The sequence below is a fragment of the Megalops cyprinoides genome, chromosome 14, assembly GCF_013368585.1.
Source record: "Megalops cyprinoides isolate fMegCyp1 chromosome 14, fMegCyp1.pri, whole genome shotgun sequence".
Taxonomy (NCBI): Eukaryota; Metazoa; Chordata; class Actinopteri; order Elopiformes; family Megalopidae; genus Megalops; species Megalops cyprinoides.
In genome coordinates, this window is record NC_050596.1 from 19,643,982 (window position 1) to 19,668,219 (window position 24,238).

General features: G+C 48.2%; 1 protein-coding gene across 1 annotated transcript in view; it reads right to left on the reverse strand.

Moving 5' to 3' along the window:
* Positions 1–1,659: 1,659 nt before the first annotated feature.
* fam207a (family with sequence similarity 207 member A) overlaps positions 1,660–24,238 on the reverse strand; it is a 35,666-nt gene continuing 13,087 nt past the window's right edge. Inside the window, exons 3-6 of the mRNA XM_036545325.1 lie at positions 10,566–10,634; positions 6,080–6,239; positions 3,398–3,466; positions 1,660–2,252 (exon numbers count right to left, since the gene is read on the reverse strand). Coding sequence (XP_036401218.1) covers positions 2,126–2,252; positions 3,398–3,466; positions 6,080–6,239; positions 10,566–10,634 — 425 coding nt within the window. The 3' untranslated portion in view covers positions 1,660–2,125. The remainder of the gene's footprint in view (positions 2,253–3,397; positions 3,467–6,079; positions 6,240–10,565; positions 10,635–24,238) is intronic.

Below are 24,238 nucleotides of genomic sequence, written 5' to 3' on the forward strand. Positions count from 1 at the left end.
GAGAGGAGGACGGAGAGAGAGGGGAGGGAGGGGAGAGAGAGGAGGATGGAGAGAGAGAGAGAGAGAGAGAGAGGAGGATGGAGAGAGAGAGAGAGAGAGAGGATGATGGAGAGAGAGAGAGAGAGAGAGGGCAGAGAGAGAGGGGGACGGAGGAGAGAGGGGAAGGAAGAGAGAGAGGAGGACAGTGAGACGGGGAGAGAGAGGGAAAGAGAGGAGGACTGAGAGAGAGCAGAGGAGAGGGACAGAGAGAGAAAGGGAAGAGAGGCGGAGAGGGATACAGAGATACGGAGGGGGACAGAGATAAAAAGGGGAGAGAGGAGGACAGAAGAGAAAGAAAGGCTGTCACCATACCCTTATGATAGTCACATCAGCACTGCACAACACCTCATACAAACACACACATACACTCACGCACACGCCTTTCTCTCACTCACATACACAAGCCAGCAGGCACTGACACAAGCCGTTACGTCTTTGTTGAGTCTATCCTTGGATTCGATAATCTTCAATAAAACCTAACCGTAACAGTAAAAGATTCACACCTTTGCTTTTTATATGCTAATCTTGACATACCTTAACACGAGGCTTACTCAGACATGAAAAAAACGTGTTTAAAACCATACTTTTAAATTTACTGTGAAATTCCAGTACACCGTCTCTCCACTCTATAGACTTTTAGTACAACCCACATTTTACACTCTGATTTTTGTACTGGTGCTAGGCGCTCTGTCGTTCTCTGCTCCAGACCGGGGCAGTAGTCTCCAGACCTGCATCTGCCTGATTAAACCATAAGCTCTTTATGAAAAGGCAATAGCATGTAATATTTCCACCGCAAGCTTATCCATAATCCCCTTTAATGCAATAACCTCTCAGCGAACAGTGAAGATGACATTGTTCGTGAAAACATGCTCTATTTCACATAAATCCACACCAGTCTTTCCACGCATTGAGTTCATCTCCATTCAGGGATGACAGTATAGGAGGTAGCCTCATTAGCAGAGCAGTGGTCACTCGCGTAAAGCAGAGAGCGCTCTGAATATCCATCAGACACAGAGCCTTACTCCCATGATGCATCATTAGCGAGGACTGATGGCCCTAAGAAGGCATGGAGACCTCCGTTGTTCGGATCCTCCCAAACTGAATTTGCCAGGCCCGTTACTGGTCATCGCCTTACTGTCAGCCACCCCTCCCCACCCTCCCTGCCCCCGCCATCCAATCCCCTCTCCCTCCCTGAGGTCACCCTCGCAAGCGGACGTGTCATTACCACCACATCCCAGTTAATTAGCCGCCCGGGCCATCTAAAGGCTGGGGCCATTTTCCTGCCGTTCCCTCCCCCTCTCTCTCTGCCACTGTTGACTGTTATGTTTCCATGGCGACCCTGGACGTCTAGGGCCCGTGGGGCGTGTTTGCTCAGAGGTTAGGATGAGTGGAACTGGCACGGTGGGCGGGGCCCAGCTGGGGGGTGGGGGAAAATCAAATCCACGCAAACCTCGCCCCGTTCCTCAGCCAGATCCCGCTCTCCTCAGCGCTACTTTAAAATGCTTTCATTAATCATTCAAAATGCACTGGAGGAGCGCTAACGTATCACAAAGAAAACATCAAATGCACCAGAACAAGGCGTCGGAGGACAACAGACGGCGGGATGAAGCACTGTGCGAGGCAGAGGGTTTCAGCGCTTAGTTTAATATGGGCAAAGAAACACAGCACAACAGATGATCTAACTTATGTTCCTTCGCTCCATTATCAAAGACAGTGTTCAACACGGAGCCGTTACCATTGAGACTCCTGATGCCAAAGTCCTTGAGAAAACAGTGTTAAAAACAGAGTGGAAGACCATGGAGAGAATCTCTGATGTTAATCAAGCAATGGCCAAGATTCCCTGCTGACTAGTGTCAGGGCCTAAGAGTAAGGGGCTATAGAGCAACACAGCACTACCTCCCCTCCTCCATCTGTCCATACTTTTTTTAAAATCTACAAGTGTTGCTCTCTCAAAGCTCCAGCTTCAAAGGGGGCTTCAGGGAGCCAGGTGTTACTCATGCGGGTCTTAGTTATGTATGGCTTTTTTTTCTCTTCGGGTGAACAGAGCTTCGAGTCCCACTCCACTCCTGCTCCGGCAGCTCGGGGGTTAACTGGGGCCCTGCTCCTCTTCCTGTTTCAGTCTCTTTCGCAGGTGCTCTCCAATGGCAGCGAGGGAGTTGGATTTGAAGGCGGGGTTTTTCACAGCCTCGCTAAACCTGGAGATTTCAGTGTCCCTGAGGGAAAAAAAAATACGCATGGTCTCAGAGGATGTGACCTTGAAGGTGGAAGAGTATTCAAGAAGACACACCTCCACTGCACACATGCACCAAGGGGAACTCTGCATGAATCAATGTCAGACAAAGTACATACATAGAATTCTATAATATATGCATGTACATCATACATATATGTACCACATATGTACAATATATACCATATATTTCGTGGTATGTCAAGAAATTATTTTCTGTTTTGTTTAATCAATAAAGCAATCAAAAGAAACTTGTGGTACTAAAGAGGGGTACCAGCGCTTGAGCAGCTGGTTAAGGCGCTCCACGGCCCAGGTTTGATCCCAGCTGACAAAGGCTGGAAGCCCGCATTAGCAGAACAAATTGGCTTTGCTCCACTTGGGGACAGAGGTGGGCTGGTTGGGCTTTCACGTCTCACGGCTTTCAGGCACCCTGTGATTGTCAGGCACCCGCTCACCTGGGCGACACCAGCAAGGTGGCACCTACCTTTCAATGAACACACTGCAGTGTGCTGTGCAGCTAGTACTGCAACGAATTGGCTGTGTGAGAGTGTTTCTGCATAAGGGTTGGATTAGTTTTACCACAGCTCTCCTGCATGAGTGCAAAGGTTGCCGCAGGGAGACGAGTTTAGTACATAATTGCCGATTCCAAAAATAGGGTTTCACGAAAGGGGAAAAGAGGGGAAAAAGGAAAAGACACAAAAATGAGGTACCAGAGAAACTGGCGTAGTCACAATGACTTCCAAAAATCATGCACGTTCTTGTTGCACAGAGGAAAGTGAGGATGGAGGACAGTCTACCTGCAGTGCACTGCTCTAAATACAATACTGAGGGGACACACATTAACATCTAACTGTCCCTGGGTATGGCATTGCAGACAGAGTCCTGGAGGAGTCTGGGTAGAAGAGAAGCTTCACATGACGGAAATACATCCAGGTCTGCTGAGAAGGGAGTGTTAAACAGAACTGGCCAATGGTCTCCTGCCAGGACAGGGACAGGGACAGGGACTGGGGGCTGGGACTGTCTCATCCTCCAGGATGTCCTAACATATAAGAGTGAACATACGAGTGAAGCAAGGCCCGGCTGGCTCTGGGTGCTGCCATGGCAGAAGGATGCGCATTAATCACTTACAGTAGCTTCCGCTTCTGGGCCGGTTTCATCAAACTGAAGTCTGTGGGTTCTGGCTTCTTCTTCACAGGGCTGGGGGGGGTTGGAGAGACAGAGAAAGACGGAGGAAGATGGGAAAGAGGGATGGAAAGTAGGAAGAGATGGTGAGAGAGAAGGGGAGAGAGAGAGAGAATAGATATTGAAGTCATCCAACTCAGCACAATTGCTTCATTTGCTTTTTAAAACACTAACTTGATCAGCGGTGAATTCCCCCAGCAAGAACTCTACATTACAGACAGAGACAATCAACCACCAACCTTCTCTTTCTTTCTTGAGACAGTACAGGGAAGTAGCTCTGGAAATCCCAGAGATGATTCTTCCTGTACTCAGCTTAATTCAGAGTACAGGCTGTACAGAGGGGCATCAGTAAATCAGAGGGGCGAGATCAGTGAGTACGTGGAGAACCCAGAACATCCAGGCATGCGGAGTCCTACATCCACAGCACTTCTCCTATTCCCTGCACCAGCCACTGAGCAGAGTGCCGGCATAGAAAGCCACCAACAAACAGGGCCTCTCTGCAGAACCAACGAGATATGTGGGCGCTGCAGGCCACTCTGAGCCCTAAGTGATCTCAGTACTGTGGAGACAGGAAAGCAAAGGCACCGTATAGTGTGGAGAACAGTGAGGGATCAAAGGAAAGAAGGGACACAGGCACCTTCAGAGCTACAGCACTGCTGTTGAACCAGCTCATTAAACCACGTAACGTGTGTGTGTGTGTGTGCTGTCTGCAGGCCTCCCAGCTGCACACGGGGAATATTCCCCAAGGACAAAGCCCGCCATCATTTTCCTGCTTAGCTCTGTTCACGTCGATCAGAAAACAGGGGAAAAATGCCTTAGCCGAGGACAAACTCAGCTTTAAAGCCCCGCGTGGCACAGCCCTGGCGCCACAGAGGGGCATCTATTTTTGATGAGATTCGTGTCTTAACCCACATCATTAAAACTGGCCTCTGCGTTCAGGGGGGTCCTGCGGACGCTCGTTTGCAGCGTGACTAACAAGTGCGAGGCGAATGTATGGCTTATAACTACGCAATCAGAGAGGCGTCCGGAGTGCTCATTATCTGCTGAGCGCTCCCACTGCCGGCTAAGGACGACGCAGGCTGAGGAGTGTTTTTTAAATAAACAAACAAAGAAACACAACAAAAAGGATCAGCCCGAGTTAAGCGGTAGAGAGTGTTTCCGGAAACAAGGTGGCATTGGGTCTGACGCGTGAATTTGACAGCTCTGTGTGATTTCGGGATGCAGCGTTCCGATTTCTACGGCATTTGTGCTTCTCGACATTATCGCCTGCTCCCCCCTACCTGGAGTCGTGTGCAGTGGAGTTCATCTTAATGATGCGGGCAGAGCCCAATATATTACACTCAGGTCAGCTACAAAAGGACTATAGATCAAACTGACAACGCTTTCCCAATTTGGGAAGAGTGAGCGCTTTTTTCTGGGGGAGAAAAAAAATAATTCACTCCAGATGCTGCTCCCCTCCATTTGCATATGCATATATAAATTAACAGCCCATTTCCTTTTATTTCAGGACCTCTAAAGAAAAGAACATTTCTAACAGCAGAATAGATTCCAGATGCGCTGGCATACTTACTCTGCCTGTGTGCATGTCATTTTGGGAACAAAACAGGTCTAGAGACATTAAACAAAGGGCCACAGGAGCTGCCTACTGCCTGCGGCAGCGGGACGGTGTATTTGGCAGGACAGAATACCTGCAGGTAGTCAAGGATGGCATCCGATCCAGGGCAAAGGGATTAATGGCGGAAATGTATCAAAAACAACCTTATCAACCAGATCTTAGGTTACACAGGACGTGGTTTATTTAAGACACAACCCCGCACCTCTGCGGTTAGTTTCAGCGCTAATTTGAACAGGTGCCATGCCAGCACAAGGATCATAAAGGCCATTCACACAAATATGGACTGAGACCAGAGATAACCACCCAGAGAAACTCCATAACCATGTCCTCTTCAGGAATGCACTGTGTGAAACACTGCTCCATGGACCACACCACAAGAGAGCAGGTTTTCATGGCATATGTAGGTGATTAATGAGTAGGCCTGGATGATGACATAAAAATAGGTCCAAAGAATATCTACTGAAGAGAGGTCCCGTGGAAACTAATTTCCCCTGGAACTCAGGGGGGAGGGGCAGGAGAACACCCCCTTCATGGTGAGGTAGAGCCAGGGTAAGATGCCACTGTAGATCTGGGCTTGAATAAATAAAGTTTAAAGCTCAGATTTTCTATTCTTACATTTTCGCTCCATTGTCTGTTCTGTCTAAATCTTTTTCCTATGGCGTTCAAGTTCAGAAAGGCCCACCTCAGCGCACCCCTATAGTATGTCCTGACAGGACTGGCGCCCCTCCAGGGGGAGCGGGGGCCACAGACATGAGGTCATGCATTCCTCTGACAAAAATGCTGAGAATGACCAAGGCACCCTGAAATAAGGCATGAAGCGCCTTATAGTGCTGCCCTGAGAGAGAGAGAGAACAAAATTCCTGCACACACACACACACACACACACACACACACACACACACACACACACACACACAGACACGAGCATGTGTGTACACACACACACACACACACACGTGCACAATCCTGCCTGAGGATGTAACATGGAAACAGACCCTCCTCCATACACTCACACTCTGGCCTTCCTGTGTGTGGACGTCCTGCTGGTGGTGACCAACTGGGACAGCTCTGGCAGTGCGTCGGCCAGGGGCTGCATATCCCCCACCACGGGAGTGGCTCTCCTTCGGGCCTGTGCCACCTGCTGCTCCTTCGCCTGCTTAATGACGCTGATCTCTGAAACACAAGACAGGACAGCCCCGGCAGGGCAGGTTAAGGCGCCCTCACTCGCTGGGCAAGAGAGGCACAGCTCGAACCATGTTCTTCTCATTACTGCCACTTGGCTTCTTCCTATTTGTGCCATTTGCTGTGTGGCGTGAGGCTCCCAGCAGAGCAGGACTGAGGTGGGTCCACTGCTTCAGCAGCACTCAGACTCTTAGCTGTACGCAGTTAACTCCATGCAGCCCTGTGGAGTTGTGGGCTCCCAGTGAGCCATCTCCCAACTTCTAATACTTCACCTCTTTCACATAACAAGCCAGGTGTGAGGGGGTGACCCAATCCCTCACATTCTATTCTCCTCTTGTGGCCATTTGCCAAAACTCAAAACCATTAGACGAGGAGCCTGGCTAGGCTTCTGTGATGTGGGGATCCCATCTGCCACCCGCAAGCAGTGGGCAGCACAGGAAGCAGGCAGCAGCATCACTGCTGGAGGAGGCAGATGGATGTTCAGGTGAGTGCAGAAATCTGAAGGCGCTGCCAACCGGAGGCGTTATTGAAAGGGTTGCTTTTCTGTACATCTGTCATGTCTGGCTCAGTGTCATTTTAGCCATGGACTCTGCAGCCACTTTCCAAACACAGGTTTCACTTCTTCTGATGTTTTATGTATGCACAGTCTAATATTCCTCATGAGCGCAACACAGCGCCCCCTGCAGGCCAGGCAGAGCCAGCTGCCAGGTGTGTAAAAAAATGCATCTCATTTCTGAGGGCGCGACCCTGATGTCCTCTGCCAGGGTGAGAAGTTTACATTCTTCCAGACTCACAGCCTCTAGGTTCTATGAGCGGTGGAATGGCATGTGAGACAGTTAGCAGGGCAAAGGGAACGAATGTAAACAACTACTGACCCCCCAGAGCCCTGCAGAAGCACAGTTCGCTAGGATACGGAGGGCTTCCTTTGTGCCAGACGTCAACGGTGTCACAGGGCAACGTCTAACGAGGAGGAGGGAGCGCGGTGATGTCATAGGACAAGCTGTGGAGGCAGGCGAGGTACAACCGGGACGACCGATATAAAAAGGTCAAAAGATGCAGCACAAGAAGAAAGAGGGAGAACTTTCTAATGAGGAGAGATGCACTGTGAGTCATGAGTGCCGGTGCAAGACAGGAGCATATTTCACAATTTTCTGATGACCATCTAAAATCCATATCTTTCACATTACCTGCCCGTTTCCAGAGAATGGCTTTCCAAGCCCTAGAAGTTTAAAGATTTTATTTTTCTGTAAAAAAAAAAGCATAAAGGCATGCAAAATATCTGGACCCCGGCCATATATCTTTGGAAGTGTTTCTTTACAGCTTCAGAATAAATTTCTCCAGTTGACTCTATGACAGTGAGTTCAGGGCAGTATATTAGCCTGTCTGTCTCTATTTCAGTCTATTCTTAAACCTCTCATTTGCTGCACAGGTTAAGTGCCAATCAGCTTCACCCACACACATATGCATGCACTCCATACAGATATGGATGCTGTTCGGGGGTGGGGGAATTCGGTAGGAAAAAAAAAGAAAAAAACTTAGACTTAACAATACTCGTTATCAGTTCAATACTCAATACCAAATAGTACAAATCATGTATCGCTTTTGCCACAACACAACCTGTGCAGCATGGTGGTTTCCATCCCATCGATGAAATCACACGAGTGGTAGGGACATGAGCACAAAGGGGAAACAGGGCTGGGGGAGACTGCTGTGTACTTTCCTACAGCCCCATAAAGACCCCATCAAACAACCGGTTTCCTCTTCAGGTTCCTTCAGGTCTGTGCTACGGCGAGGCGGTGATAGACAATGAAGGGGTGGGGGTGAGAGGGAAAAGAAGCAAAAGAAAAGTAAAGGTGGTTTTTACCGGCCTCCGTTTGGGGGATGGCTGGAGGAGGCCCTAGGCCATCTGCGGCCTCAGCACACAGACAGAGCCCTGCCTTTTCACCGTGTCTCCAGGAAACCTGTCTGACGGCAGGAAATTTGGCGGCGCCTTAGCTGGTGCGGTGAGTCTGGGAACCCCCGCCGACTCGGAGACATAAGGCAGCGCACACAGCAGCCCCTGCGTTTCTTCGCTGAGCTCCGTGACCTTCAAAACACGCGCCGCGGTGCTGCACGTTTGAGATGCGCCCTGCTGACGGAGCGGCCATCATTAATCTGAGCCCTTTAATTAAGGATTAAAACTCCATGAGTCAGACACTGCTGCAAAGCTAGTTATGTAGCCGCTGATGAAAAGATATGACACAGAACAATGGCGTCTATAGAACCAGATCAGCAAGGTGAACTTTGAACTGGGGAATTTCAATACACCACCCCAGGCTCAAAAAAACATCTCGTCCCATTAGGCACTACTGAGAAACTGTAAATTACTACTATAAATCTAGTAGTAACAAACCTTATATCAAAGGAGAAAGAAACTAAAAAAAATGGCTTTCATTTTTCTTTACCCAAACAGAATAATATATTAGAGTGAGTTGAGTTATACTTTGTTCATTCAAGCGTACTAGTCTCTGATATCACAAATATATAACAAATGCTGATCAGTGGAGCAGAGCATATGATGTGATTTGATGCATCATTCCAGAAGTTGAGAGAAGAGATGGCTGATTCATTCCCCCAGCTCGTGAGCATGCTGTCAGGTTGGGTCTGCACAAAATAATGCAAGAATTTCTCTGTGGCATGTCTTCAGAAGCAGCTTGTAGCTGCATTAGCTAAATAACCCCATCAGCTGTCATGAGTACAACTATTTCTCTGCTCAGATGGATGGACATATTGTCCCTGATTATTTTTAACAGGTATTATTCATAATGAATTGGTCAGAATGTTTACAGGGCGTTTTTTTGAATTGTCTAAGAGAGTACAGTGAGGAAGTTAATTTTGCAAGAGAACAGAACGGAAAAAACAAATTGCATCACTTCATGTGATTACGAAAATCAAAAAAAAACATTCTGTAGTATAATTAGAATAATATTAGCCAAGTTATTAAGCTGTAAACCTATAAATGTTTGCTTATGAGAATTCCGGTTTTCTGGGCCAGGTGGATGAAAGAACTGTAAATTTAATGATCAAAGAGCATGCTGGGAAGGGTGCAGCTCTGTGAAGTGACACCGTCAGGGCCTCTGCTGAAAAGAGGAAGGAGTATTCTGATACAGAACGTGACATTCTGTATGTTAGGACACCCAAAAACCCCCCATAGTGACATTCTCTGTGGAGGCCTCCACAGAATGTTGGGAGAGACAGACAAAACTGATTAAACGGAAAACTGCAGAAAACCAGAAGAGAGGAAGGACACGCAGAGCTGTTTAGAACTGAGGCAAAGAGGAACAGCAGGTGTCAAAACCCGCTCCCCGTCTGCAATAATCATTCCCATTTGTGCGCTTTGGTGAGACCTAATTGCATTTAATCGCATAAAATAAACACTGAAAATGAGTTTCAACAGGAGAATAAATCATCTTCACCCCCCCCCCCCCCCCCCCAAAGTTCCTCCCAGCACTGCGCCTCAAAAATGAGCACGTCAGTCCGGGAAACGGCCGACGCCATGAACACAGTGACTTTGTTTCCCTTTACTCGGTCCCACAGACCAGTGCAGCCGCAGCCTTCCTTGGGTTTTGGAGGGGATCAATGGCACTTTCTGATCTGCTAATTATGTTCATGACGCAAACCGGCTGCCTTAGAGAGCTATCGATCCTGTCTGCGGAATTCGTCACTGGCGTGATTACGCAGATGGGCAGTGTGCTGGTCCACGTGAGGGGGCGGCCCTGGCCCCGCAGCTGAGGCCGTGGAGGTCGGCAGGAGCCAACTTTCCTCTGCAACACATCTACACACCACAGACAGGCCTTCAACGGGCCTGCATACCTAACAGCAGTCTGTTTCTAGATTCTGTAAGTAACGACAATCTGTGATGTGTCAAGGGCTCCTAACCAGTGTTGTCCTTTCAGCAGAATTAAGTAAAATGTAATGCTGAGGTAAATAAGCACTGCACTATTAGCTCTCTGTAGCTAACAGTTTCCTCATGTCATCCCCGAGGTTTTCTTTTCCCTCTCCTTCCACAGTGAAGCCCATATACCATAGAATTCCAAAGCAGGACATTAATCAGTGCTCATTCAAATCCTAGGTGCATTTGTGCCCACCCCTACATAAAGGCTGGAACTGTGGACGTCTGTAATATTATCAGTCACATGGCAAAGAAAAAAATACATACTTATATTTTGCAATAACATGCTGGGAGGGTGACATGTAGCACAGGGAAGGTGCAGATGTCACAGCAGTGCAGCACGATAGCATACCATGTAAACCCATGTCCCTGTGCCTCATACTCACTGTTCAGCCACCTCTCTCTCCGCTCCTTCATCTTCTCCTTCTTCGTCTGTTGCTTCTTCCCCTCCGCCCCTGAAAAACGAGACACAAATGCTGGGTTACTTCCTGTGCGGTGGCACGTGGGGCAGGAACGGAGTCCCAAACTACACGTCGTAGGCCATGCTGGTGAGGTCAGAGGTAACTGTCAACGGGGACCCCTCAACTAAGGCAGCTGGAAGGATGCCTCTGTGCTCCATGCAAGCGCCTTTAGGTTTTGAGGGGCAAACTATATCAAGTGTGCCGGACCGATGGACAGATGAGAAAAGGAAGCCATTATAAATAGAGGTTTAAACCACACAGCCCTGTGTATTCGTCCCATCCCTACTGATCTGTCCATCACGTTCACGGAATAGCCAATCCTGCTCTGCTTTTGACAGGTATATTGGACACATCTCCTTTGGTTAACACCCCCAGTGGATCCAGGCCCAAGGGCTGCCTCTCAAGTGAATATTTGTTGTTGCCTGTGTCATTTCTCAAAACAAAGCGGCCACATGAAGGAGACACATGGGACAGATGCCTGGATATGCTTATTATGTGAGAATAAAAACATTCTTTTCTAAAGCAGCCTCTGTATCTCACTCTCTCATTTTGGAGGGGGAATTTTTAACCAATTTCCCACTAAAACATGATCTATTACGGCTCACTCAGCACCCAGCTGATGGAGAGGAACTGCTGGGCTAAATGGTCTTTCTGATCTTTTTCAGATGCCGCATTTGGTGTCTCATGAAGACAAAACGGCCTGTTTCTAATTTTCCAAAATAGAACCACAACAGCAGGGCAGACCATGGAGCCAGGAAGCCCAAAGCCACACGCCATCTCAGCCAGAGCATCACTGTGGCTCTGCAGTGCGACTGAACCCTGACAGGCTGAGGCCACAAGAGGGAACAGCAGGAGAATGATTCACACACAGACCAGACACCACACGTGAAATCCACTGATCTCAGTCCAGCCTTCCTTAGAGAGAAAAGCACGGTCAAACACGCGAGAACCGGTGAAAACATGCTGCAGTGGATTTAGTAAACGGGATCGGTACTGATTTGCCTGAACTCCTTTAAAGAGTTCTTTGGACCTTAGTTCATGGAGGGACAATGTGCATGCCACTTACTGTTCCAATTAACCCTGGCTAATGGTTCAATTAGTTCATTTGCTATTAATTAGCTATTGGCACAAAATCATGTTGCACTAAACTATTTTATTTGCTTAAAAGACACCCTTTTCCTGGGCAACATAAACAACTCCAAAGTTTACCGAAGTAATTTACATTAAGTACTTTGCTCAAAGTTTAGGTTACAAGCCCAGTTCCTTAACCTCCACACTACACTAGCATTTTTTTTCCACACAGCATTTCCCACAATGCACCACAGTAAAATATCTGAGTAGAGACTGCAGGCTATGTCTATTAAACTGTTGTGCATCACATATACGGGAAAAAAGCAAACAAAATAAATGATTAATTAAGTAATTAAGAGCTGATGTTGGAGCGAAACCCAGCATGCATGCATGCAAGCACACACACACACACACACACACACACCCACACACAGCTGGTCATCCAAGAATTTGACACAACAAATCACACAGCAACACGACAAATCAAACGTGCCGCTTTCGCTGGGGAGGGAGGGGCCAAACTGCCTCGGGGGTGCGTGTATGTGTTTATGTGTGCGTGCATGTCCGTGTATGGGAAATGCAGCAAACGCATAACGCGCCATTTGGAAAAGGCGCTGTGAATCTGTGCCATTCGTTTCTGTAGCAATCTCTCTGAATTGGAGCATGATGATATACCACGCTCTGCTCCGCGAGTCACTCCCATCACTTAGCCCTGCAGCTTTGCGCTCTGTTGCGACTCGGTCCCTCTGCTTCCTCTCCTATGCATCATACATGAAGTGGCAGGTCAATGTACGGACACTCACGGCATTACATTTTCACTGTGGAGGGAGTTGTCCCAGAGAGGTTTGCATAACATATATAGTGTGTGTGTGTGTGTGTGTTATAGTAATAATAATGAGTGTGCTATAATGTCAGGTCGACCTCTGAAGATGAAAATTAAGACAGGGGTCTTGCTGAATTACAACTATATTTAGAGTTAGAAAATAAAGTCTAATTTTAAAACTAACTGAACACAAGAACGCCTGCAAACACGCCCTCACCCTTGCCGCTAACAGGGGAGAGTTAGATCAATGCTTCAGGATCTCTTTGACTTTGCAGAATGAAGTGTCAGGGTTCCTGCAGTCTATTTATAGAGCCCTGCTGGGAGTGGTGTGGTAATTAGCGATGAGGATCCCGGCCCTCGACTGTCAGTTCTGGATGTACAGGGTAAACTGGATCCTCGACAGGGGAGGACAGCGCCGATATGCCTGTCTCGTGAGGGCACGAGAGGCGCTCTCTGTTCTTTCAATTCTGCCTACTGTCGGAGACCGGAGCGCGCGTCGGCTTGCATTACATTCGCCCGCCCCGGCGTCTCCGCGAGGAGCGGAGACGCATTAGCATTCGCCCCCCCCACCACCCCCGCCTCTTAATGCGCGCGCTGCTGCGTCCTGCCAAACGGAACGGGAAGCGCTGCTCCGCGGCTGATCGAGCGGGAAGGATGTGCTGCGTATCTAAACGCCCTGCTCGGGCTGTCTCTCACCTGACTGATGGTTCGAACGGGAGAGGCTCGTCCTTCTGGTCCGGTTGTGCGCGCGAGCGCTTAAACACACACTTCTTTCAATGTCAGCGCTTGGCTCTAGTCAGATGATGTCATTTACTCCTTCTCAGCCATTATTGTTACATTAATGCCATTTAGCAGATGCTCTTATCCGGAGCAACTTCTAATTTATGCACATTACACGTTATCCATTTACACAGCTGGATATTTACAGCAGTGTCCCAGCAGGGACCTGAACTGGCAACCTTTTGGTTACAAGCCCTGCTCCTTACCACTATGCTACACTGCTGCCCCATCACCTGAAGCATTGTAGTAGCAGACAGCATTCAGAGGTTCATAGGTAAGAGATAGAAGGTCTCACAGCAGACCCGTCTGCAGCCCCTCCTGTGGGCCCGCCTGGCTGCTGTGCATGGTTTCCCGGGGTATGACCTTCCTCGGCACCCGACGTTCTAAAGTGGAGGACGAGCAGAGGGCGAGCGATGTGCGTTTCTGGCCCAATCGATCACGGCACGACTCCAGGTGCGTTCAAGGGCCGCCACGCGGAGCCTGCTGTGTCGGACACGAAAGCCGGGCCCGACGGAGGGGACCGGTGACACCGGTCTCGTCACACATGCCACCCCTGTCAGAGATGCCTCCTCTCAGAGCAGGGAGCAGAAGGAATGTCTCACCATCATGATGATTCGACAGGAGGGGAGAGAGAGAGAGAGAATAAAGGAAAATCGAAGAGCCATATAAAGCAGAGGGCTAACAGAGGCTCAGTGAGACCTGACTACAAAAAGCTACTACTGCCAACCGGCGCTCTCAAAGACCAGCTCAGAGCCAGCGTCTTCGCTTTTTAGAATTTCACACAGAAGGTGAGGAGACAGGGACTGAAAGGTGAAGCCTTGGAAGTGCCTTTCCCACTGCGCTGTGCTGGGACACTGTTCCCGATCTTGGCAGAAATCCAACGCAGGGCAGCGCAAACGGCAGCGCCCGAATGAAAACAGCCCACTGTTTTCCAAATGTGTGACTAATACACAGCAACGCAGTCCTGACAGGCAAAGACACTCGCCTTGTGAGATGATTAAGTGAGCTTACTGTGCCATTTCTAGCTTTCCTCTGTCCTTATACAATCATTCACGTAGTCTATGAACCGCAACCGAAAGGGGAATTATTGTACTTAAGAGGCAAGGAAACCCTGTACGTTCATCTGTGTTATTACAGATGTTAACAGGATACATTCTTAAGATGCATGTTCTTACACTGCTGTTGCAATCAAAGCCCCCAATCACAGTCTTTTGCAGCAAAATGTGCACCCACAGACCAGTGTTCAACAGCAACATAAGGCTAAAATTAAGTCAATTAATAAGTCAGAAAGTATTTGAAGATGAACACTTGAGGAAAATATTTAATTGCTCGCGCCTCTACCAAGCACCATCCCTAAGACCTTGCACACACATTAATGAATTTCTGATACATCCAGCAAAATACTTTCCCTGGACTTAATGGTCATACTGCAACAAAGGGGTTTTCTGCTGGGTCTTCTGGGTTTTCTCGTCAAGTTTTCTTTCCGTCTTGGGATTTGTTTAAAGCCGGGCACATTTTAAACAGAACAGTGTGTATGTCTGTGACCGACATCCACGTGATGCTGCAGCAGCCCCATCCATTTTCATCATGCAAAACTGTCAGTTTCGAAGCAAAACGCACAACACGGGCACATGAGCGCCGGGAAGACAGGCACACGGGCTACATTAGCATGAAGCGCGGCTCTCGCAAATGCCATCTGAACCGTGCAGAAGCACGGGAAAGCTCCCGAAGCCCAGCCTATTTCTATTTAAAATTAAGCAAACAAAACCGATCTCATTTCCAACGGAGGCATTCATTAGAGTCCTGCCCGCGGCTGCGTATGCCTGGCTCCACGGGCGTCTGAAACGGACCGGCGTGGGGGGAGCCCGGTCCGTGCAGCTCTGTAACCGACTCAGCTTTAATCACGAGACCGCGCCAGATTGGTTTTTCCCTCCTCGCAATAACCACCCCGACAAGTATATATGTGAATGCATTATTGCTCAATATGAGTTCGAGAAAGGCACAAAATTGACTGCAGAAAAAATCAGCACTGTGATGCGGGGAGTGTCTGTCAGGTTAAATGCTTCCTGGCTGGGTCTCGCTGGTGGAGCAATCGGAGGTCTGAAACTCCGCAGGACGGAGGTACGAGTTGTGAAAAGAAAAAAAAAAAAAAAAAAAACACTTGACAATCTGACAGGATTTCAAATCTTTACTGTCATCCTGAGGAGAGCCTTCCCAAGTGGTGAGGGTGCTAGAGTCAAAAACATAAACATGACCCACGTTCCTCACCAGCTGTGATCCGGGCACAGAAATACTGTTTTTGTGAAACGTCGCTGGAAAATACGCTGATGAACTGACAACGTAAACAAATACACACAGTGCAGAGACAGTATAATGGAGGGGAAAAGCATGCCTCTGACCAGAACGTGAAGGGCCCAGGATTTTAGACCCGGCCTCAAATGATTCCCGTATGCTCAGTGGTTTGGGCTCTGGCTTGGTGTCATTTCCAAAGCTTTCCTTTTCCTTACAAAAACACACAAATTACTGGAAAAAACTACAAAAATAACACACTCCAGAGTCTGAATGGCTTGATAACTTACAAGCTATGTGGCAGGACAGGAGTGTGTAGCCGCAGACCATGTGGACTCAAGCCTGGCAACAAAACTGACCCGAAGAGAACAGCCCTGGAAGGACAGGGAGAATCCAACCCAGCTTGGTCAGAGACATCTGGAAAAAGACTGAGAAAAGGGTTCTCCCGGGATTTGAGGAGCGAGACGCAGGGACTTCCTGACCGCTCCGTGTCACGTGTTGCCCGGAGCCCAAACAGTGGCGCAACATACTGGACATTCATCTCGCGGCGAATCGACTGAAAGGAACACGAATTGCTTAGAAAAACAGGAAAGAAACAACCACAAAACCCAACACTCAGCTCTGCCCTAATGACGATGATCAGCAAAGGCTGCAGAGGCCAGTCTAATTTGAGATGCAAAGAGAACGGCTTTTTATTTCATTCCACTCATCAGGACCTCATCATCGGCGACCTCTTGGCGGAAACACAGAGGCAAATACCATGGAGAAGGACATTCCCAGGGCTTCCCCGCAGCCAATACCAATTATACTTAGTCAATACCCTCCGTTGGCGGCCTTAGATACTGTACAGCAAAGGCAAGATGGCAACAATTATGGGTTTTTTGGCTTTTGCTGCTTTCTTGTCTCTAAGGCATTCATTAATGTCCATCAAAATCCTCTCATTCATTCACTCTGGAGGGCTTAGCTCCAACCCACCGAGGGGCCTGCTCCAAACAGAGGCTCATGATTGGGCCACCTGAAAATGAAATCAGACACTCACATTTTAACACAACATTCCTTCCGCCGCCAACCATTCACGCATTCTGTTCACTACAAATTCGGGTATCAGAACCCTGAGTGAACTGAGTGAACATAAACTTAACACACAGACAGGGGTGTGAAGCTCGCTCCTTCTCCATTTGATATTGTGTGTCAACAGGTTAGACAGGTCGCTACTCTGTGGAAACGACAGCACCACGCTGAGAGAGTGGTGTTAGTTACGAAAGCGCAGCTGGTGAAGGCCTGCCAGCACACATCTGTAAGTGGGTAGAGAAGACAAATTTTCCATGTGTTATGATTAATCAACAGCCTAGAGCATGTTCAGCTCTGGTCTGCATTCCGGCAGGGTTTCTAGTTCTCCCTAAACCGCTAACACTCTCAGTACTAAATCAGCTCAATCAAGATGATGATTAGTTTATACAGGTGGGTAAGCGCTCAGCCTGAATGCGAGCCAGCAGACACTGCAGCCCGGCAGGACCGACTTTCAATGGTCCTGCAGACACTGTAGACTTCCAGGACCAGAGCTGAGTGGTCCCACTAACACTATGGACTTGCAAGACCAAGGTTTAGCAGTCCTACAGACATTTTGGGCCTCCAAGACTATGGCTGAGTTTCCCTACAGACATTGCGGCCCTGAAGGACCAGGGCTGAGCAGGCCCACAGACACTGTGGCTCTTCGGGAGCGGGGTGGTGCCCATACAAACTGTACATTTCCACTTTAAATTTCCAGTGTTATGCTACTGCAACATGAGAGGCCAAAGCCACCCAGCTCCAGCAACATATTTAATTTCCTTCATTTCTATGGAGTGTAACCTCAATAGCCCTGAGAGTGTTTTTGTATAACTTGCGCCACTGGCATAGAGCCACTCGGATTCGGTTTCACCTTTGAGTGAAACTGTTTCAGGACACCAGCGGTGAGCAATCGCGCATGTTAAACGCTCCGACGACCTGCCTTCAGTTCCGCGAACAAAAGCTCCGCAAAACTTCCTGTTTTCAAAACCCACCTATGAAAAGCATCACATGACGCATTAAGACTGAAGTGCTCCCTGGGACCAGAGTTGCGGATATAAATAGCCAGGCTTTGCCCACACAGCCTTCCCACAGTTCACTTCAGAGCGTTTCCATTAAAATTCTGCCCCTGGGCGTTGCTCGCTCAGCCAACCCACTCTCTCTGTCTGCCTCTCTCTCTCTGTGCATCCATGTTATTCTCCTTGGGCCGGGGAGAGCTGCGGTGCAGTCATGGCTGGTAACTGATTGCAAATAAATCGCTCTTCCTCACCATGGCAACGTTCCTATGCCAAACCATGACCAGGCGGTGCCTTCCAAATTTTCGACTGTCCACTCAACCACATTATAAAAAGCCAGGGCGGTTCTAAGATATCCTCAGAGTGCCTTTTGAACAGAGCGCTGTACACTGTTATAGAGTGGGGGCAGTGCATTTCCTGCTGGATGGAGTTGAGAGCATTTTGCCTGTGACGGCTGTTCCAGAGCTCCATGTTCCTGCGTTTGAGCAGCTGGGTAGCTTGGGGCAGGGGCAGGTGTTGACTCTAAGGACAGACTGGCTGGGTGTCAACCAGGGTCAGATCAGGTCAGATGACCGATCTGTGTGTGTGTGTGTGTGTGTGTGTGTGTGTGTGTGTGTGTGTGTGTGTGTGTATGTAAATGAAGGGGGTTGGGCTCGTTACAGTCTGCCCAAGCAGCTTTTCCCCCCCATCTGCCAAGCAACCAGAGGAGACACAGGTCAGAGGTCGCCAGAGAGTGGTGTGCAGGGCTGGCTGCACCCTTCTGGCGAGTGGGGGAGACTGCCTGCGGACGTGAAGCGTGGCAGCAGAGGGCTGTCACCGTGAACGCGGCTGGGCTGCAGCTACAACTGTGGAAGAGCAGCCCCACTGCAACCAATAACCAGAAAAATGGAGGAGCACAAGCTGTAAAAAGATGCCCAGCCAGAGAGCCTGGCGGCTTTCATCCAGGCTCCGAGGCCTGAACCACTGACGGGAGGCTAAACGGCACAGACTGCTGTCCTTCTAAAGGCTTTGTGTGTCTCACAAGCACTTCCCTTAATTAGACATCAATTTGACACAGCTGCAAGTTTGGGGAAGGCAGTATTCTTTGCTCAAGGCCAAATCAAATCAGGAGGATTTTACTCACTCGGACGCAGGCCATAGCCACTGCCTCAGACACAATGAATCATGATCCTAGAAATATAACCCCATCTTCCTTGCAAATCTCACAAATCTACATATTCTCCTACATTATATCCTCTCTCTTAAACCATATGACTTGTTGTGGCCCCCTGGGTATTGTAGTTCATTCCAGCCTGTGGCGCTCCCGCTCCTATGCCTCACTTACCTGAATGGCAGTTTTTTAACTGCTCTGAACTCTCGTTGTGTTCTGCAAACATTTGATTTATGGAGTCTGTCATGAGAGCGCCACCTGGGTTGTGTGGCCAGAAGGGGCTGACTGAGGGTGCTAATTCCCTCTCAGAGAAATGTACAGCCTCAAACAGTCCTGTCATTCTGCCTTTTTGCAAGCCTGAAAAAAATAATCAATAAGTAATAACTGCTTAATGTGCCACTGTCATAGTCAGCAAGGCTATAATGGAGGATCCGGGAAATGCTGACACGATTCACAACTCCTAGCTTTTTTCTCACTGTACTATGTGAGATTGCAAGAAATCCAAAGGAATGAATGATAAAAAGGAGTTGCAGAAAAATCCACAGCTATAAGCAGATATACCACTGCTGATAGGAGCTTAGAGAGATCTGACTCTACTAACTGTAAACTGCAGGAGAAAGCAAGAGCTGAGCTTTAATAGGTCCCCATGTGCCATAAAAACAGAGGACTGCTGTGGCATGTTTCGGCCACCAGGGGGCCGGGAGTCCAAGCGTGTAACAACCTCCATTCTCTCCATTACTCATAACCTCAAGGGTCAACCAAAGGTCAACGACATGGTCTGAGCGCTGCGGGTTTAAACTGGACAGCACCTCCGAACACCCACGACATTACTGCAGACGGCATGCCTTTTCTGTGACCTCGCAATCATAGACCTCAAAAGTAAAGCCTGCCCAACAATAATTAGCAAACAGCACCGACAGCGGCTGTAATTACTGCAATTAGTGGAGTGCTGTCCCTACTGCAGGGCTGCACTGGCTGCAGGACTCTCCTACCGATGAATGACAGAACTGCTGTGAGGCAGAGAGACAGCTGCCAGCTGCCTACAAATTAGCAGAAGGATACACTCAGGGGTCAGGGTGAGGGAGAGGTCAAAGGTCACAGCTTCGGGACAGGAAACGGGGAGTATGCTCGGAGTGAAATTAACAACGGCACATGTCAAAGCCTGAGTGTAGTGCCATCTTCCTTTTAACTGTGACCCAAAGCCCCCCTCTTCAGCACAAACGATAGCAAGTAATTAGTAGTAGTAGTAGTAGTGGCTATCTCACTACTAAAGACTGCACAGAAAACAAAGGCAATGAATTAAACAAGCTGGGTCACTGCTTCAGGGCAAATGCTGTAGGGCACTGCTAACAACGGGTATTCGGCTCAAGCTTCTTAAACACCTATTATGATACTGCTCCTCAGAGGAGAGGAGGGATGGCTAAACGTATGTCAATCTATTAAGAATGGCAAATTAAGAGAGCCAGTGTGCATCTGGCAGACAGAACATTAAACAGTCATCCTCTGAAATGACTCACCAGCGCTAACCAGGAGCTCAGAGCGCAGGACTGAGCGTGTCAGAGGACACTGCAAAGTAAAAGAGGGAAAGGGGGGGGGAATGCTGGCAAACAAGACAGATGTGACCGCTACTGCCAAAAGACTAGCAACAGGCATTTTAGAACTGTAAAGTAATTAGCATTGTCTGATAAACTGACGCGCTTAGGTGTGGTCTGTCATTTTCTGTATGTACCTTTGCTCACGTGCCTTATATGCACTTTTGTGCCTCTTGCTTTGTAGGTCTATGTGGATAAAAATGTATTCCAAGTGACTAAATGTAAATGTGTGTAGAACAACCTACAGGATGGATAGGAACACATCAAACACTTGGAAGAGATCTTGGTTAAAATCAGAATGCGGCATTTTCTACCCCTGAAGCATAGCACTTTCCCGCAGAAAATGAATGATATAAACACCCTCCATCAGTGAAGGGAGCAGATAGCAGCAAGATCTCTCGCAGAACACAGAATTTGTACCTGAGAGAAGCGGCCGAGACAGAACATTGATTTATCATCATGCCGACTAAAAGACCGTATCCCTTCCTCCATCAAATGAAAGGGCAACGCAGTCATCGCTCTAATTAATACAGCAACCCCCTCCCGTAGAGGCAATAAGACAGTAACTCTGTTACCATCTGGCACAAGCAGGCCCTGGAAGTTCCCTCCAAATGCCCTCCTGCTCGTCAAATTTAATAAACCGGGCCCCGGGGGGCCTTTGAGACAGCAACGTGGAAGTGACTGGTGGAATGACACATCTCCGGCCTGTTCCGCAGCAAGACAGAGCAAGGTAGAAAGGTCTCATACAAAGCCCGTACACGAGGGCCGGGCAGCAAGCTACCTCCACACCTTTCCGCCAGGCGAAAAACATGACTTTCTAAACGAGACTGCCCTACTTTTACCATCCTCGGCTTGGCTCGTGACGGAAACAAGCCGCCTTCCAGACAAAAAAAAAAAATGAGCAGTTTCGTCAGAGAGGAGCAGCACCCAGCCCTCCTGTTCAAAGCCCCCCCTGAGAGTTAAAGCAGCGGATCGAATCCGGGCCCCACTCCTGTCTGTGCTCCCAAAGCAGGGCTAATTAGAGCTTCAGACAGACACGGTAATATCTGCCCCGCCGAGTCCCGCAGGGCTTAACTGGGACTCCGGTTTCACCGCCTCTCGCAAACAAAGCTCAACAAAACAGGAGACGAGAATCCAGTGTTATTCAGTAAAAGGGCCAATTAAAGCTGGCAGCGGGGAGATTAAACATGTCATTTGACCGTCGACTAGCGTTGCGCTCAGACTGTGTAATCCTGTACATCCTCTCATAAGGAAATATTTAATGCTCGAATAAATCACAAAGTTGCCATTTTAGATTATGTGAGGAAAACATGTCCGGGAATACTGATCATGATTTATGGCTGTGATTATGATTCGCGATTAGATAAGGGATCAAGCATTAGAGAGCAAGAGGAAATTTAGCACCGGTGCATTCAGGCTGGGGATGAAATCAAACCACAAAAAAAAAAAAAAAACAGGAATGAAAACACAAAAAAATTCCCACAGTGCCCTCTGTAACTGTGCTGTTGACGGCTCCCGCTAATTCGCAATTAACAACGGATGCCGGTCCAAGTCACACTGACACAGAGTTCCTGTGCCACACGCCAACGGTACTCTGGAGAGCTGAGAGCTGATGCCAGTTCCCTTCAGCGTGATAGGACTATCAATAGACCTGCAGGCAATAAACCAGCTCCTCCATGTCTCCATTACGTCACGGTGTTCAGTCAGGGAGTTCAGAGCTAAAGCGTTTGAGGGCAGGATGAAGCACATACACAGCCCTTTTTGAAATGCAGTTATCACTGAAAGGCCACACTCCTGTGTTAATTATTCATTCTAAATGTTTTGAAGCTTTTGTTAGGGCTGAACATTTAAGAACATAAGAAGAACATAAGAACATATGATGACGAGAACAGGCCATTCGGCCCAACAACATTCAGCCCATTTCTTAATTAAAGAGTATCCAAAACTGCATCAAGTCTAGACTTGAACACAGCAAGGGTCTCTGCCTCAACTACATGACCTGGCAACCTATTCCATGTATTGATAACTCTTTGTGTAAAATAATATTTCCTTACATCAGTGCGGAACTTACTCTTAACTAGTTTCCATTTATGTCCTCTTGTTTTACAGACTGAACTCACCCTAAAGAATCTATTATAGTTAACCTTATTGATTCCTTTTATAAATTTAAATACCTCAATTAAATCACCCCTAAGCCTCCTCTCGCTTAATCTAAATAGGTTCAGTAACTTGAGTCTTTCCTCATAGCATTTATATTTCATGCCAGGAACTAATTTAGTTGCCCTTCTTTGAACCTTTTCTAAAGCTTCAGTATCTTTTTTATAGTGCGGTGCCCAGAACTGCACACAGTATTCCAGGTGCGGTCTGACTAAGGCATTGTATAATTTCAATATAACCTCTTTAGATTTATACTCAATACTTTTGGCTATATATCCCAGCATCCTGTTGGCCTTTTTTACTGCTACAGCACACTGCCTAGATCCTGTTAAGCTTGGGTCAACCATTACTCCCAAGTCCTTTTCAAATTGAGCACATTCTAGTTTTTTTCCACCCATGAAGTAGTCTTGTTTAAGGTTCTTATTTCCTACATGCAAGATTTTACATTTATCTAAATTGAAAGTCATCTGCCAGGTATCTGCCCACTTTTGGATGCTGTTTAGGTGTTCCTGTATTACCTTAGTTGATTCTATACTGTTGGCTAGACCCCCTAGTTTTGTGTCATCTGCAAATTTTACTATTTTACTTCTAACCTCTGTATCAAGATCATTTATGTATATAAGAAATAGCAAAGGCCCCAACACCGATCCCTGCGGGACTCCACTTCGTACAGGACCCTGCTCCGATACAATTCCTCCCACAGTTACAGTCTGCTTTCTATTAGACAGCCAACTTTGAACCCACTCGGTGATGGCTCCTGTAATTCCCGCAGATGTCATTTTCAATATGAGTCTCTCATGCGGAACTTTGTCAAATGCCTTTTGAAAGTCCAAATAGATAATATCATAAGCCTGGTTTGAGTCCAGACATGCTGTAGCTGATGTTTCATGAACAGGTTCTGATGGGTCACAGGTCCCCAGCCTAGAACTGGTTCTGGGACCACTCTCTGAACAGGTGACAATGTTTCCTGTGGATTGGCTCCTGAGGGCCCTACAAGCTGTGTGGATGACACACGAGGCACCGCTGACTCCGCCCAGCGTTGATACGAGTCTCCGCCTTCTCCCGCACAACCCCAGCCCCCGAAGGGGAAGAGATGGCAGCCGCCGTCAGTAACAGAGCCAGCTCTCTCTCTCTCCGTTTTCCTTTTTAAATTGCTCCCGAAATAGAACGTGCCGCTCCCCTGGCGAGCCTCGAAGAGGAGACCCATCTGTTAGTGCTCCGCAGCTTCCTGTTACCGCGAACGCTCCGGCTCGGCCATTACGGCACATGGGCACCTTGTCCCCGAGGGGCGGGTCGCCAGCCAACGAGCCAAGACACACGGAGGAAGGCAGGACCGAATCGTTTCTCTGCGGGGGGAGAACAACAACATTTCCTAAATGATGAGCTTATTAAAAATATAAGATTTCCTTAAACCAATTCCCGAGTCTCCCAGCACATCTGAATAAAGCGAGATCAGGGGGAGGGTGAGGAGGCTGTTCTGTGTGCCCGCCGTTATTATTATTCACAGTGAGTCGCTGGAGCAATAAAATTGCCTCACCCACTACCTTCAGTGTGGGAGTCAGATAGTCACGCATGGAGTTATTCACGGTGCGTTCACCCTCCCTGTCTCTCCTGTCACCCAGTGCTGTTAAACTATCCACTATCCACTGTGCGTTTGCCCACACACAGACACA